Raw genomic sequence first — 15,176 nt, 5'->3', positions numbered from 1 at the left:
GTCTTCCGAATGCCTTCCGACGTGTTCAGTTAAAAAAAAAAAAGCAAGTCTCAGTGCTGTGAAAACAACTGAAGAGAAGGGAAAGAGAGCTGCAAGTGGACAAGGGAGAGGGCTCCCTGTCTGGAGGCAGGCAGTTCCCAGCTGCAGGCCACAGTGATGCATGTATTATTCATTGATGCATTGCAATTTGTTACCCAGTATTCTTTATTTCCCTCATTTTTTTTACACCATGTTTAACCCCCAGAGTGGCTTTTCTGCCTTTGAATAGTTGGGAGTTGATTTGGTGACACACGAGAGGGTCCTGTGCCATCTCTGACCTGCGTGCAGAGGGAAGAAAGCGGGAGGCTGTGGGCACTGACCTGTCATGTGGAAGGGTGGGGGTCCCTTTCTCCCGCCCCATCAGGCCTCTCACCTGTGTTCGCTCGCTTAGCGTTCAGGGCTACTGTGAAGTTTCCTCAGTGGACATTGATAATTAGCTCATTTACTAGGTAGACTCTGTGTGTACTGAAGCAGGAGTTATTTGACCATTGAATCTTTCCTCTGCATTCGACTATGGAAGTTGTCTTTGTTGTTTTTAAACATGTTTTATCCATTCATTTAAAAATACACATGTAAGCCAGGGCTTTCTATAGTTTTGTACTGCAGTTCATAGTAGTAGTCTGTACTTTCCATTTCCCTAGACTTCTTAGTCCCCTGATTTACAAACCCCATTTGCCCAGGCTGCCGCGTTGGCCGTGTGTCAGTGTTTGGCTGTGGAGTCTACTCACCCGTTGAGCCCTGTGTTTGAAGACTGCAGCTCCAGTGAGGCCACGACTCCTGTCCCTGTGCAGCATGTTCGCCCAGTTAGACCGAAGAAGCACAAGCAGTCTCCTGGTCCTGCTCTGCCTATTGTGGTTCAGCTCATGGAAATGGGATTTCCTAGAAGGAACATAGAGTTTGCACTGAAGTCACTCACTGGCGCCTCTGGGAATGCTGCTGGCTTGCCAGGTACTAGGTTTTCCTTGTGGGTGTTGGACTTAACGCGCCCACGCATTTGTTTGTAGGCTTCCCTTGAAATACTAACGTCAGAGGCCCCTCGGGAGGCAGGCGCTGTGGTCCTCACTGTGGTTATGCTGTGTGTGCTTGCTCCTAGGCGTGGAAGCCTTGGTTGGGTGGCTGCTGGACCATGCTGACGTGCAGGTCACGGATCTCTCGGATGCAGACACGGGGTCTGAGGAGTGTTCAGACGAGGAGGTGGTGGAGGATGTGGATGCCACGGCCTATGCTGTGGTCAGTGCTCCCTTCGTGCCATCCGTCCTGAGCTCTGGATTCCTCTGCACCACTGCTGGGCATGAGGCAGAGCTACGAAGTGCTGCCTGGGTTTTCTGTCTCTTAACTACTTTTAGCTTTAAGACAGACCCTTGTCCCAACATCTAATGATGTCGGGTAGCCATTAGAGGAGCTCTTAATAAAAAATCATTATTTATGTGACACGTTGACTTTTGAGCCAGTTGTTTTATGGGATTAATTTGGATATGGCTCAGAAATTTTCTGTACTTTCAGCTTTTGAGATTTATCCTGCTTACAATCCTATTGCTATTAGTCTCTTTTAAATGAAGAATTTCATAGTGAAAACATAGAATAATATTTTATACTTTTTTAAATATTATCGATTTCACAAACTACTTTCTTTTTAAGTAGGTTTATTGGTTCACCATTTTAAAAAAATGTATTTATCTTTTGTAGTCTACTGGTGCTTTTGTAACAGAGAGCCAGACGTACAAAAAGCGAGCTGATTTCTTGAGTAATGATGATTATGCTGTGTATGTGAGAGAGAATATTCAGGTGAGTAATTGTCTTAGGCTGGAACTTTGTTTAGGTTTTCATTCAGCAAATGTCTGAGCATCTCAGAAAGTTGGAGAGGGAGGGTGCAGCACCCAGCAGGGGAGGCCGCTGTGGCTGGAGCAGAGGACGGAGGAGCAGAAGATGAGCAAGGGGAGGTGGGGGGGACCAGAGGCAGAGAGCAAGAGGTGGCTTGTCCACAGTGATGTGGCACACAGCCCTGTGCTTCTCGATTACCCCGGTTTTGGACACTTTTACAATCTGTTTTTGCTTTCTTTAAAAAAAAATATTATTCTCATTGCCATCTAATTTTAAACATTTAGTTGTGCTCTTTATGTAGTCCTTTTTAACCTTAAATCCTTTCTTTTCCTGTTTTAACTCTTTTGTTCTAATTAGTATACTTCTGGGAAAATCCCAAAAATCATCTCATTTCTCCTATAAATATGTCAACAGTATGTATCCCTAATAGATAGAGGATTTTATTTTTAACATAACGACATTACTGTTACCTTGCATTGCCTAACAGAATAAACAATAATTCCGTACTATCATTTTATATCTATTGCTTGCTCAGATTTTCCCAAAAATGGCTTGTTATAGTCATTTTGAAAGAGTTGGATACGAATAAGATCACGCATCTTACATTTGGGTGATGTGTCTTTTTACCCTGGAACAGTTTGTCCCTCTTTTTTCCCTTTTCATGCCATTTATTTGTGGCTAAAATTACGTTGGCCCTCATCTTCCTCCCTCTCCTCTGCATCTCCTGTAAAGTCAAAGTGAGGGCTGGAGGGTGAGTGGACTCGGGCTGCATCTTAGGAAAGAATGTATCGTATGGACCAACGTGCAGCATCACTTGTTGTCTACGCCATCCATTCTCTATTAATTGTCCATCTTGGTGCTTCAGTAGCCATTGATGTCATTATCTAGACCCATCAAGAAGGGTCCCACAATAGTGATTTTCTAAGTTCGTCATCCCTTCCAAATTTATTAGCTGGAGTTCTGTTCGTTGAAGAAAACTTTCTTATCAACTCTGGTTGATAAACTATAATATAGTTTGTATACACAGAAAAGGCAGAATAAATGGTTGTTTTTTGTTTGTTTGCTTGTGTTATCAATTTTCAGAGTGGTGAATTGGTGCCCTGGTACTTAAAAAGATGACCAAGAACCTTTATTTTGCTTATTATCATTATGATGAATTTATTGGCTGTTATGGATTTGATGTGTTTCAGCCATTTTCCTTTTGGTCAGGTTGTTCTTTTGAGGGACCCTGTTAATCTTTGATAGCTCCCTTGCTTGATGGCACAAGTTGGTCCAAATTCATCTTGTATATTTCCTGCCCCAGACATCGAACCAGGCAGTTTTCTAAAGAGCCCTGGTTCCTTTTAGTGTAAAATGATTTTGAGAGCATGCTGCGGGGTAGAGGAAATTTTTCTTAGGACTAGAGTAATACTACTTACAATTGATCATTTCACCTATATACTGGACTGGATTTTTAACTTAATTTTAGGTGGGAATGATGGTTAGATGCTGTCGAACATATGAAGAAGTGTGTGAAGGAGATGTGGGCAAAGTTATCAAGTTGGATAGAGATGGATTACATGACCTCAATGTGCAGTGTGACTGGCAGCAGAAAGGAGGCACCTACTGGGTTAGGTATATTCATGTGGAACTTATAGGTGAGAACATTCTTTATTAAGTTCTTTTGTCTTTCTTAGTTAGATTCAGAGTTCCCAGAAGTGAATGCTAATTATAGTTCATTTTTTTAATTGGAATCTCTAGGCTATCCTCCACCAAGCTCCCCTTCTCACATCAAGATTGGTGATAAAGTTCGCGTCAAAGCCTCAGTTACCACACCGAAGTACAAGTGGGGATCTGTGACTCATCAGAGTGCGGGGGTTGTGAAAGGTAATGTTCCCCAGGCAAGAAAACTCCAAGTGCCAGGTTTTTATCTACTAATGTAACTTTTAATTTATTCATTCAAGGGCAAGAAAAACAAGTGGAAGGCAAACCTTATGATACATAAATAGTGTTGTTTTGCTTTTCAGTGCTCTGTAGACCAGGAGTACACCTGTTGTTGGACAGAGTCAGATGTATTAACTCACTGCAACTTGGGAGGATGCATACCCTGGAAAGTGGGGTGTCTCCATAAGTGGGTGTAACAAAGACTAATGGGGTTTGCATTGTGTATTTGGGGAGGGGTTCAAGGAATGGGGTAATTCTAAGAATCTTAGTGAAGATTATTTAGGAGGAAGAACAGTGGACTCACAGTGAGGTTATGATGAGCAAGGAAGCAGAGCAGCCAGGATGGATTTGTGGTTTGGATTAGATTGAATGTGACCAGATATGTTAAAGAGTGGTTCTGGTTTTATCTCAATCTGTTACAGTCTCAGGGTGGCCTTGTCTCACGTTGGGGTTCTATAAACTTGTTCTGTCAATCCTTCTGCCGAATAGCTAGCTTCCTCAGTGTTTTTCTCTCTTTTCTTAATGCTGTGTAAGAATTTAGGACTAAATTTAAATGGATGTGTGCAAATGATAGGAGTTAGCAACTGGAAACACAAAATTCTCCTCAACTTATATTTAATGTGATATTCTTGAGATTTCAAATCAAACACATGGCATAATTTAAAAGGTATACTATGTCCATTTTAACAATTGCATGAGAAATGATCCAGGTGTATGCGTGGTTTTATTTTATCTTTAAACTCCTTCAGTGCCATTTTTCTTTGTTTTTTCTTGTTTCAGTCTTGGAGAAAACTCTTAACTGTCAAACAGCTTAGATTAGAAGTGGCTGCAATGATGGTGCAGGAGTGTTAGTATTTCTTAGGTTACATAAGAACAAATAGCTTATTTAACATTTTACTTTAACAGTTTTCTTTACTTAAGAGATTCTTCAAAGTTTTACAAATCAAAACAAAGATAAATTTAAATAGTAACTTGGTTTAGAAGTTAACATTTGGAGTAGCTTTCACCAAAGGGCAATAGATGTCTTAACGTTATTAATGTAATTTTTAGTCCCTAAGATAACTGAATGGAGTTTTTGCTTGGTGTAATTAAACAAACCTTCTTATCGCGGAAAATTTCAAACATATACAAAAGTAGAGAATATAGTATACTGAGCTTCTGTGTACCCATCACCTGGCTTCAACAGTTGACAAACTCCTGGCCAAAGTTGTTCATCCATGATCCCCTCCCTCCATTATTTTGAAGCTAATCCCTGATTGACATCATGTGTTAGTTCATCCATAAGTATCTTAGTATGTCTCTCTAAAAGAGAAGTACTCTTTGTAAACAGAAATAACTATAATATAATATCCCATAGCTAGATTATAGATTTTATTTATTTATTTATTTTTTGCGGTACCCGGGCCTCTCACTGTTGTGCCCTCTCCCGTTGTGGAGCACAGGCTCCGGACGTGCAGGCTCAGTAGCCATGGCTCACGGGCCCAGCCGCTCCGCGGCATGTGGGATCTTCCTGGACCGGGGCACAAACCCGTGTCCCCTGCATCGGCAGGCAGACTCTCAACCACTGCGCCACCAGGGAAGCCCTATAGATTTAATTTTAATTTTAAGTTTTTATTGGTGACAGAGATGTTCCAGACAATTTCTGTTCTGTCCTAGCTTTCAGTGCCAATGGAAAAGATGTTATTGTCGACTTTCCTCAGCAGTCTCACTGGACTGGGCTGTTATCAGAAATGGAGTTGGTACCTAGTATTCATCCTGGCGTTACGTGAGTTTTTATTTTTATATTGCTAGATTTGTTTGGGAAGGATGGTTTTCTTTGGAATTAAATTTAATAAATGACCTCAGCTTTTTCTTTTCAACTCAATGGCTATTTTAAAAACAGGTGTGATGGCTGTCAGATGTTTCCCATCAATGGATCTAGATTCAAATGCAGAAACTGTGATGACTTCGATTTTTGTGAAACTTGTTTCAAAACCAGAAAACACAACACCAGGCATACATTTGGCAGAATAAATGAACCAGGTATAGTAGACTGGTTATGTTCTCTTTCATCAAACTGTTATTAATGAGATAATTACTGTGGAAACAAATGTACTTAACTTTGCTCTTTAAAGTTCATATTTATATGGTGAGCACTGTACTGTGTGCACAGCAAAACAGGGAAGATGGTCCTACCCACTTGATGAATTGCTGTTTTTTCTTCAAGCAATGAGTGGTCACTGGAACTAGAATAACAGGGATTGTTTGCTTGTATTTCCATAAAGAACAGTAAAAGAATCTCAAGAAACTAGTAAATGTTTCGTTGGATGGGATGTGGAATTGGAGAGACGGAGAGTGAGTCTTTTTATTTGTATATCTTTTAGTATATCTTTTTTTATTATGGTAGAATATATACAACATAAAATTTGCCATTTTAATCACTCTTAAGTGTACGATTAAGGGAATATTGCACACTGTCACCACTATCTATTTCTGAGACTTCTTCACCATTCCAAAATAAGAGTGTACCCAGTAAGCAATAATCCCCATTCTTCCCTCCCCCAACCCCTGGCAACCTCTAATCCATTTTTCATCTCTATGAATTTGACAACTCTAGGTACCTCATGCATAAGTGGAACCATACAAAATTTGTGTTTTTGTGTGCCTGACTTCTTTCACCTTGCATTAGGTTTCCAAGGTTCATCCATGTTGTAGCATGTGTCAGAACTTCATTTCATGGCTGAGTAATAGTCCATTGTATGTATCTACCACATTTTGCTTATCCAGTTCTCTCTTAATGGACATTTGGGTTATTTGTACCTTTCAGCTGTTGTGAATAATGTTGCTGTGAACATTGATGTACAAATCTGTTTGAGTCCCAGTTTTCAAAACTAGGAGTAGAATTGCAGGGTCATTAGGTAGTTCTTTTAACTTTTTGAAGAACCACCAAAATGTTTTCCATACTGGCTGCACCATCTTACATTACTATCAGCAATGTTTTTGCTGTTTCAGTTTTTCCACATCCTTACCAACATTTGTTATTTTCTTCTTCTTCTTTTTTTAAAATTATAGCCATCCTAATGGGTGCAAAATAATATCTTGTGATTTTGATTTGAGTTTCCCTAATGACAAATGACATTGAGCCACTTATCATGTGCTTTTTGCCATTTGTATATCTTTTGGGGGAGGGCATGTCAATTCAGTTTTAAAACTTTTGATATTGAGTTGTAGGAGTTCTTTATATATTGTGGACATTAAATCAGATATGTGATTTGCAAATATCCTATTCTGTGGGTGGTGTTTTCACTCTCTTGATAGGATTCTGTGATGCAGTTTTAAATTTTAATGAAATTTAATTTATTGTTTCTTTTGTTGCCTGTGCATTTGGTGTCATACTTACTTCTGGGTCAACTTAAGAAATCATTGCTTAAATCCAAAGTTGTGAAGGTCAGCCCCTATGTTTATAAGAGGTTTATAGTTTTAACTTTAGGTCTTTGAACCACTTTGAGTTAATTTCTATGCATGGTATAATGTATAATTTCATTCTTTTACACGTGTATCCAATTTTCCCAACACTATTTGTTGAAAAGACTGTCCTTTCACCACTGAATGGTCTTGGCACCCTTTTTGAAAATCATTTGACCATAGATTTGAGAGTTTTTTTTCTGGGCTCTCGATTCTATTCCATTGGTCTATTTGCCTATCCTTACATCAGTACCACACCATACACAGTGATTATGATAGCTTTTGTAGTAAGTTTTGAAATTGGGAAATGTGAGTCCTCCAACTTTGTTCTTTTTCAAGATTGTTTTGACTATTTGGTGTCCCTTGGAAGTCAATATGAATTTTGGGATGGAGTTTTCTGCATCTGCAAAAAACAATATTTTGATAGGAATTGCATTGACTCTGTGTATCACTTTGGACAGAATTGTCAGTTGTCTTTCCATTTACTTAGGTCTTCTTTAATTTCGTTCAGCAGTGTTTTGTGATTAGTGTATAAGTCTTATGGGTTCTTGGTTAAATTTATTCCTAAGGGTTTATTTTTCATGCTATATTAAATTAAATTATTTTTTTAAATTTCCTTCTTGGAATATCTGTTGCTAGTGTATAGAAATATACACTACACACCTACAGTGCATATTTTCAACACACTTTGTTGAATTTATTTCCAGCAACTTTGCTGAATTTATTTATTAGCTCTGATGGGGTTTTTTGGTGGCGTCTTTAGGGTTTTCTGCGTGTAAGATCATGTTGTCTGTGTTTAAGAGCATGTTGTCTGTGAACTGGGATAGTTTTACTTCTTCCTTTCCAATTTGGATACCTTATATTTCTTTTTCCTGTCTTATTGCTTCAGCTAGATCTTCCAGTACTACATTGAAGAGAAGTGGCAAGGGTAGGCATCCTTGTCTTGTTCCTGGACTTAGTGGGGAAGCTTTCAGTCTTTAAGCACTGAATGTAATGTTAGCTGTGGGTTTTTCATAAATAGCCTTTATCATGTTGAGGAAGTTCCTTTCTAGTCCTAATTTGTAATATTCTCTTATCTTTATTAAGGAGATCTGTAGAATCTGCAGAGCAATCTCCTTTTCAAGGCTAACTTTGAATACTTTGTTTTGTTTTTGATCAGCCTGCCATGGGTTTATCAATTTTATTAGTTTTTTCAAAGAACCAACTTTTGGCTTTGAATTGCTGTCTCTCATATTTTTTTCATTTCTTTTTCCTATGGAATTTAGGTTTACGTTGATTCCGCACCCCACCCCCGCCCCAAATGCTTAGTTCATTAATTTCTCACATTCATATTTTCTAATATATGAACTTAAAATTTTAAATTTATCTTTAAGCATGGCTTAAGTGGTATCCTGTAATGCTGATATGTAGTAATATCTCATCATCATTCATTTAAAAGTATTTTTAAAATTGAATTGGAATTATTTTCTTATATTCATTGATATTTAAATTTTCAAACATGTCAGCATTTTCTACCTCTATCTATTTATTGGTTTCTGCATTGCATTCAGATTGTGCATCCTGCCTGATCTTTGACATTTTGGGGGCAACTTCTGTATGATCATAAGACTCAGCATATAATGGGATTTTACACATGTTTTATGCATGCCTGAAAGAATGTCTCCTGCAGTTTTATGGTGAAGTTAGTGTTTGCTTAGTGTATCTTTTTCTAGCCTTTTACCCTCAATATTTCAGTAATCTTGTGATTAGTGGAGGTTGTAGATAGTTCTGTTTTTTTAAAAAATTCCAATGTGATGATCTTTGTCTCTTATTTGGATCGTTTAGGTATTTATTTACAGTTAAGGCAGTTACTGAAATATATTTTTTTAATTGATCAACTTCTTAGTGTTTTTTGTTGTTGTTGTTCTGCCTGTTTTCTGTTCCATTTTTTCTCCATTCCATCTTCCTTTGGACTGATACGTTCTTTATTAGTTAGCCAACCACCGCCTCCCCAACACACACACTTGGCTTAGAAGTTACACGTTCGTTTAGTGTGTATTCATATACTATATGAGTAGTGTATGTTATATGCATTTTTGGTATTAGTAGTTACTCAAGATATAGTGACATCCTTTTTTGACTTATAAAATCTAATATTATTTAGTACTTTTACCCTTCTCCTAAGCAATGCAATGACCTGAGATCCCTTTAACTTCATTAACTCTCATTCTGATTTAAATTACCATGTTTTTATTATTGTGTTTAAAAACTTTACACATGTAAATTTTAAACAATACAAGGCATATGATTGTCATTTTCTGTAATATTTGTCAAGATTTTTTTCACATACTTAATATTGTAGTTTTTTTCTATTCCTTTTTGTGTGTTTCACTTTTCATCCATCATCATCTTTCTCCTGCCTAAAGAATGGCCCTTAATATTTTCTTTAATGCATCTGTGTGGTTATGAATTCTCTTTTTGTGTGTCTTTATTTCTCCTTTATTTTTGAAAAATATTTTTGCTGGGACTTTTAGCACTTTAAAAATACTGTTCCATTGTAATTTGGTTTATATTTTTTCTGCTGAAGTCAGCTGCAAGTGTAGTTACTGTTCCATTAAAGCTATTCAGTCTTTGTATTTCCCCTTAGCCTGCTTTTGAGGTACTCTTATTTCTACCTTACACAAATTTTACATGTGTGTACATATGTGTTTCTTTGTATGTATCTTTCTTGTAGTTAGTAGAGCTTATAATTAATTAATTTTCCAGCTTTTTTGAGCTTTAATTGACATATGACATTGTGTAAGTTTAAAGTGTTCAGTGTGATGATTTGGTACATGTATATTGCAAAATGATTACCACAGTAAGGTTGGTAGTTAACACGTCCATCACCTCACATAATTACCCTTTTTTGTGTGTGTAGTAAAAACATTTAAGATCTTCTCTTCCAACTTTCAGAGTAGGGCTTTTAAAATTTGTGCCTTGATATCTTTTGTTGGTCTTGGGAAGTTTTCCATCAGTCAATATTTCTTCCAGTATTATCGATGCCCTATTTTCTTTTCCTTCTTTTTTGGGGCTCCTCTTTCACCTGTTACTCTTATCTCTGTCTTCTAAGTCTTTCAACTTCTCGTTTATGTTTTCTAAACTTTTGCTCTTCAGTTTTTCATTCTAGATATTTTTTACTAATTCTGTTTTCACCTGAGTCTAGTCTGCTGGTAAACCTATTCATTGAATTTTAAATTTTAATTACTGTATTTAACAGTTCTAGTTTTTCTTTCTTTTTTTAAAAATAGTTTCCAATTCTCTGCTGAGATATTCAGTGTCTTTTCAAACATAGTAAGTATAGTTATTATAAAATTTGTATCTTATAACTCTAATATCTGGAGCCTCTTTGGGTCTCTTTCTATTGTCTGTCATTCTCATAGCTTTTAGTCATGTTTTCTTGTCTCACATTCCATCATGTACTGGACATTATGTTTAAAAAATTATTTCTTGAGTCAGTTTGAGGCCTAAGATATTATCTTTCTCCAGGGATTGGGGGGAGAGGGTTGTTCTTCTAGGTAATTGGGGTAAGTAACTATGTGAGCTCACTTCAGTCCAGTTTCATTGACTGAGGTGATTTAATGCAGAGCTGCAATCTGAACACAAACAGTCAACCCTGTAGAGTTCACCCTTCCTCTAGGGGTTCTTCCTGTTGGGATCCCAGCCCAAAGTGTGAGTTTTTCTGTGGCCATGCCTTTCTTTCCTGGTGAGCTCTGGACTCCGGTTCCTGGCCCCCTCACCCTAGGAAGCCATCAGAAGTGCCATGTGTCCTCTTTAAGGTTTTCCTTAGAAACTGATAAATACACTGGGGAAAAGCAGCCTCTGATCCATGGGGCACTCATCTTGACACCTTTCATCTCAGCCTTTCTCTGATATTGGTCCCATAATTCTGTATCACCTTGTTAACTCTGATACTTTCAAGATTTATTCATCTTTAAATGTTTTGTCTGCCTCTAGTTGTCCTCAATGGGAGAGCTAGATGAATTTCCAGATTTACCATTAATGGAGGTAGAAACTTCACAAATTTGTTTTTGTTGCATTTATGAAAGGTTTTTTGATTAGAATGTTTTCTGTAAGCACAGTTACTGAACTTGCCCCCCAGCTGCTTATATGTATCGTTCTATCTGGAAATGTATCACTCTGTTGTTACTTGAGAGAGTCAAGTGGAATAAATCATAGCATTATATGAACTTTATCTCATAAATTGGGGTTAAATACCTTGAATAGGTTTTTTGCAGCCATTTTAGGTATTTATTAGCTCCTTTTAATTTGGAAACTTACTATTTTCTTGAAGTAAGGAGCTCAACACTATGTAATATCTATTTCTTGGTTGTGAAGGTTCTGTCCCACAAGTATTAACACTGTTTGACCGCCATTAAATAGGACAGTCTGCAATATTTTGTGGCCGTTCTGGAAAACAGCTGAAGCGCTCTCACAACAGTCAGCCAGGAATGCTGCTGGACAGCTGGGCACGGATGGTGAAGAGCCTAAACGTGTCATCCTCTGTGAACCAGGCTTCCCATCTCATTGACGGCAGCGAGCCCTGCTGGCAGTCCTCGGGCTCACAAGGAAAGGTAGTGTGCCATGGGGACACTTCCAGAAACACTTCATTTAGATGGCTTAACCTTTTAGAGCTTCAACACGAACTTTGAAAAACCTACTAAGTTATACTGTGATGGCACCTCTCAGTACTCATTTTGTATTTTAGTTTATAATTACTTCAAAGTTTCAGAGTAATATGCCATCCAGCTTTCATTGTCAGAGATTTTTAAACAATATAGGTAATAGATTTTATATAACTGATAGAGGGTATAATAGGGTTTGTTTTGTTTTGTTTTATTCCCCCACATAAAATGTATGAGTTCAGATTCTGCTTCTGGTTAGAAGTTCTTCTAATATATCCTAACAAATGTGTGTTTATCTTTGGAATGCTGTTTTAATCACACTTACATATGGGTGTGCCTCATCTAGACATGCAAGTTAGACTTGGAGAAAGGTGCTTTCCCTCCACTTTGACTCTAGTGTTTTCTATAACCTACTCTTTGATGGGTATTAAGGGACCACCCTAAGTCAGGAGTCTATAAACACATGATTTCTGGGGCTTAGAGGGAGACATTCTTCTAATAAACAAGTAATGCTCTTGTTTCTGCCAGCTTAAAGGCAAATTCTGTCTCTCATGTGAAATTATATATTTAAAAAATCTCATTGAGAGTCAAGCTTTAGTGATACTTTCCAGCTAAAATATAGCTGAATTTTACTAAGAAGGATTTTTTTTTTTTTTTTTAAAGCATTGGATTCGTTTGGAGATTTTCCCAGATGTTCTTGTTCATAGATTAAAAATGATAGTGGATCCTGCTGACAGTAGTTACATGCCTTCCCTGGTTGTCGTGTCAGGTACTTGAATTACTTTACTCAAAAAATATCTTCTATCATATAATAAAAACTCCTTTGTCTGATTCCTTTACCCCATTTTTCTTCCTAGGTGGAAATTCCCTAAATAACCTAATTGAATTAAAGACAATCAACATTAACCCCACTGACACCACAGTGTCCCTTCTGAATGACTCCACAGAGGTAAGTAGAGTCTCCATACTGTTCTCCACAGTGGCCGCACCAATTTACATTCCCACCAACAGTGCAGGAGGGTTCGCTTTTCTCCACACCCTCTCCAGCATTATTATTTGTAGACTTTTTAATGTTGGCCGTTCTGACTGGTATGAGGTGATACCTCATTGTACTTTTGATTTGCATTTGTCTAATAATTAGTGATATTGAGCACTTTTTCATGTGCCTGTTGAGCATCTGTATGTCTTCTTTTGGAGAAATGGCCTCCTGCCCATTTTTTGATTGGGTTTTTTGTTTTTTTGATACTGAACTTCATGAGCTGTTTGTAGATTGTGGAGATTAATCCCTTAACAATTGCATCATTTGCAAATATTTTCTCCCATTCTGAGTGTTGCCTTTTTGTTTTCTTTATGGTTTCCTTTGCTGTGCAAAGACTTTTGAGTTTAATTAGGTTCCATTTGTTTATTTTTATTTCCATTACTCTAGGAAGTGGGTCAAAAAGGATCTTCCTGTGATTTATATCACAGAGTGTTCTGCCTATGTTTTCCTCTAAGAGTTTTATAATAATCCAGCCTTACATTTAGGTCTTTAATCCATTTTGAGTTTATTTTTGTGTATGGTGTTAGAAAGTGTTCTAATTTCATGCTTTTACATGTAGCTGTCCAGTTTTCCCAGCACCACTTACTGAAGAGGCTGTCTTTTCTCTATTGTCTATTCTTGCCTCCTTTGTCAAAGTAAGGTGACCATATGTGCGTAGGTTTATTTCTGGGCTTTCTGTCCTGTTCCATTGATCTATATTTCTGTTTTTGTGCCAGTACCATACTGGTTTTGATAACTGTAGCTTTCCAGTATAGTCTGAAGTCAGGGATCCTGATTCCTCCAGCTCTGTTTTTCTTTCTCAAGATTGCTTTGGCTTTCGGGTCTTCTGTGTCTACATACAAATTAAAAAATTTTTTTGTTCTAGTTCTGTGAAAAATGCCATTGGTAATTTGATAGGGATTGCATTGATACTGTAGATTGCCTGGGGTAGTATAGTCATTTTCACAATATTGATTCTTCCAATCTAAGAACATGGTGCATATTTCCATCTGTTTGTGTCCTCTTCTGTTTCCTTCATTAGCGTCGTATAGTTTTATGAGTACAGTAAGTCCCCTACATACGAACCTTCAAGATGCGAACTTTCGAAGATGAGAACGTGTGTTCACATGTCCAGTCATGTAAGTTAGTTCACGTCTGGCGTACATGGTCACATGTGTGCATCCTCTACAAGTGGTTATGCTTTTGTATACTTTACAGTACTGTATAGACTACAGTAGTACAGTATCTTTATTTCTTTTTTTTTCTTTTTTCCGCCCCCGCAAAGCGTGCGCACACTCACACACGCACACGCAGTAGATAGTGGAGTCCACATTTATAGCAAAGGTATATTCATATACTTTTTTTTTTTTTAGGGTTCCCCAACCTTTTATTTATTTATTTTTTTACATCTTTATTGAAGTATAATTGCTTTACAATGGTGTGTTAGTTTCTGCATTATCACAAAGTGAATCAGTTATACATATACATATGTTCCTATATCTCTTCCCTCTTGCGTCTTGCTCCCTCCCACCCTCCCTATCGCACCCCTCTAGGTGGTCACAAAGCACTGAGCTGATCTCCCTGTGCTGTGCGGCTGCTTCCCACTAGCTATCTGTTTTACGTTTGGTAGTGTATATATGTCCATGCTACTCTCTCTCTTTGTAACAGCTTACCCTTCCCCCTCCTCATATCCTCAAGTCCATTCTCTAGTAGGTCTGTGTCTTTATTCCTGTCTTACACCTAGGTTCTTCGTGACAGTTTTTCTTTTCCTTAAATTCCACATATATGTGTTAGCATACGGAATTTGTCTTTTTTTTCTGACTTACTTCACTCTGTATGACAGACTCTAGGTCCATCCACCTCATTACAAATAGCTCAATTTCGTTTCCTTTTATGGTTGAGTAATATTCCATTGTATATCTGTGCCACATCTTCTTTATCCATTCATCCGATGATGGACACTTAGGTTGTTTCCATCTCTGGGCTATTGTAAATAGAGCTGCAATGAACATTTAGGTACATGACTCTTTTTGAATTACGGTTTTCTCAGGATATATGCGCAGTAGTGGGATTGCCGGGTCATATGGCAGTTCTATTTGTAGTTTTTTAAGGAACCTCCATACTGTTCTCCATAGTGGCTGTACGAATTCCCATTCCCACCAGCAGTGCAAGAGTGTTCCCTTTTCTCCACACCCTCTCCAGCATTTATTGTTTCTAGATACTTTGATGATGGCCATTCTGACTGGTGTGAGATGATGTCTCATTGTAGTTTGGATTTGCATTTCTCT

At 37.8% G+C, this 15,176-nt stretch overlaps 1 protein-coding gene across 5 annotated transcripts in view; it reads left to right on the top strand.

The window, feature by feature from the left end:
• Positions 1-15,176, top strand: part of HERC2 (HECT and RLD domain containing E3 ubiquitin protein ligase 2) — a 230,121-nt gene that overhangs the window by 119,331 nt on the left and 95,614 nt on the right. For all 5 annotated transcript variants that reach the window (XM_029224735.1, XM_029224734.1, XM_029224737.1 and 2 more), the window contains 10 exons: positions 720-987; positions 1,133-1,269; positions 1,726-1,824; positions 3,329-3,497; positions 3,601-3,726; positions 5,440-5,548; positions 5,666-5,805; positions 11,629-11,819; positions 12,534-12,639; positions 12,728-12,819. In XM_029224735.1, coding sequence (XP_029080568.1) covers positions 720-987; positions 1,133-1,269; positions 1,726-1,824; positions 3,329-3,497; positions 3,601-3,726; positions 5,440-5,548; positions 5,666-5,805; positions 11,629-11,819; positions 12,534-12,639; positions 12,728-12,819 — 1,437 coding nt within the window. The remainder of the gene's footprint in view (positions 1-719; positions 988-1,132; positions 1,270-1,725; positions 1,825-3,328; positions 3,498-3,600; positions 3,727-5,439; positions 5,549-5,665; positions 5,806-11,628; positions 11,820-12,533; positions 12,640-12,727; positions 12,820-15,176) is intronic.

This window comes from Monodon monoceros, unplaced genomic scaffold, assembly GCF_005190385.1.
Source record: "Monodon monoceros isolate NGI ecotype Baffin Bay Population unplaced genomic scaffold, NGI_Narwhal_1 Super_Scaffold_16, whole genome shotgun sequence".
In the NCBI taxonomy this organism is placed as follows: Eukaryota; Metazoa; Chordata; class Mammalia; order Artiodactyla; family Monodontidae; genus Monodon; species Monodon monoceros.
This window is presented reverse-complemented; position numbering and strand designations above follow the sequence as displayed.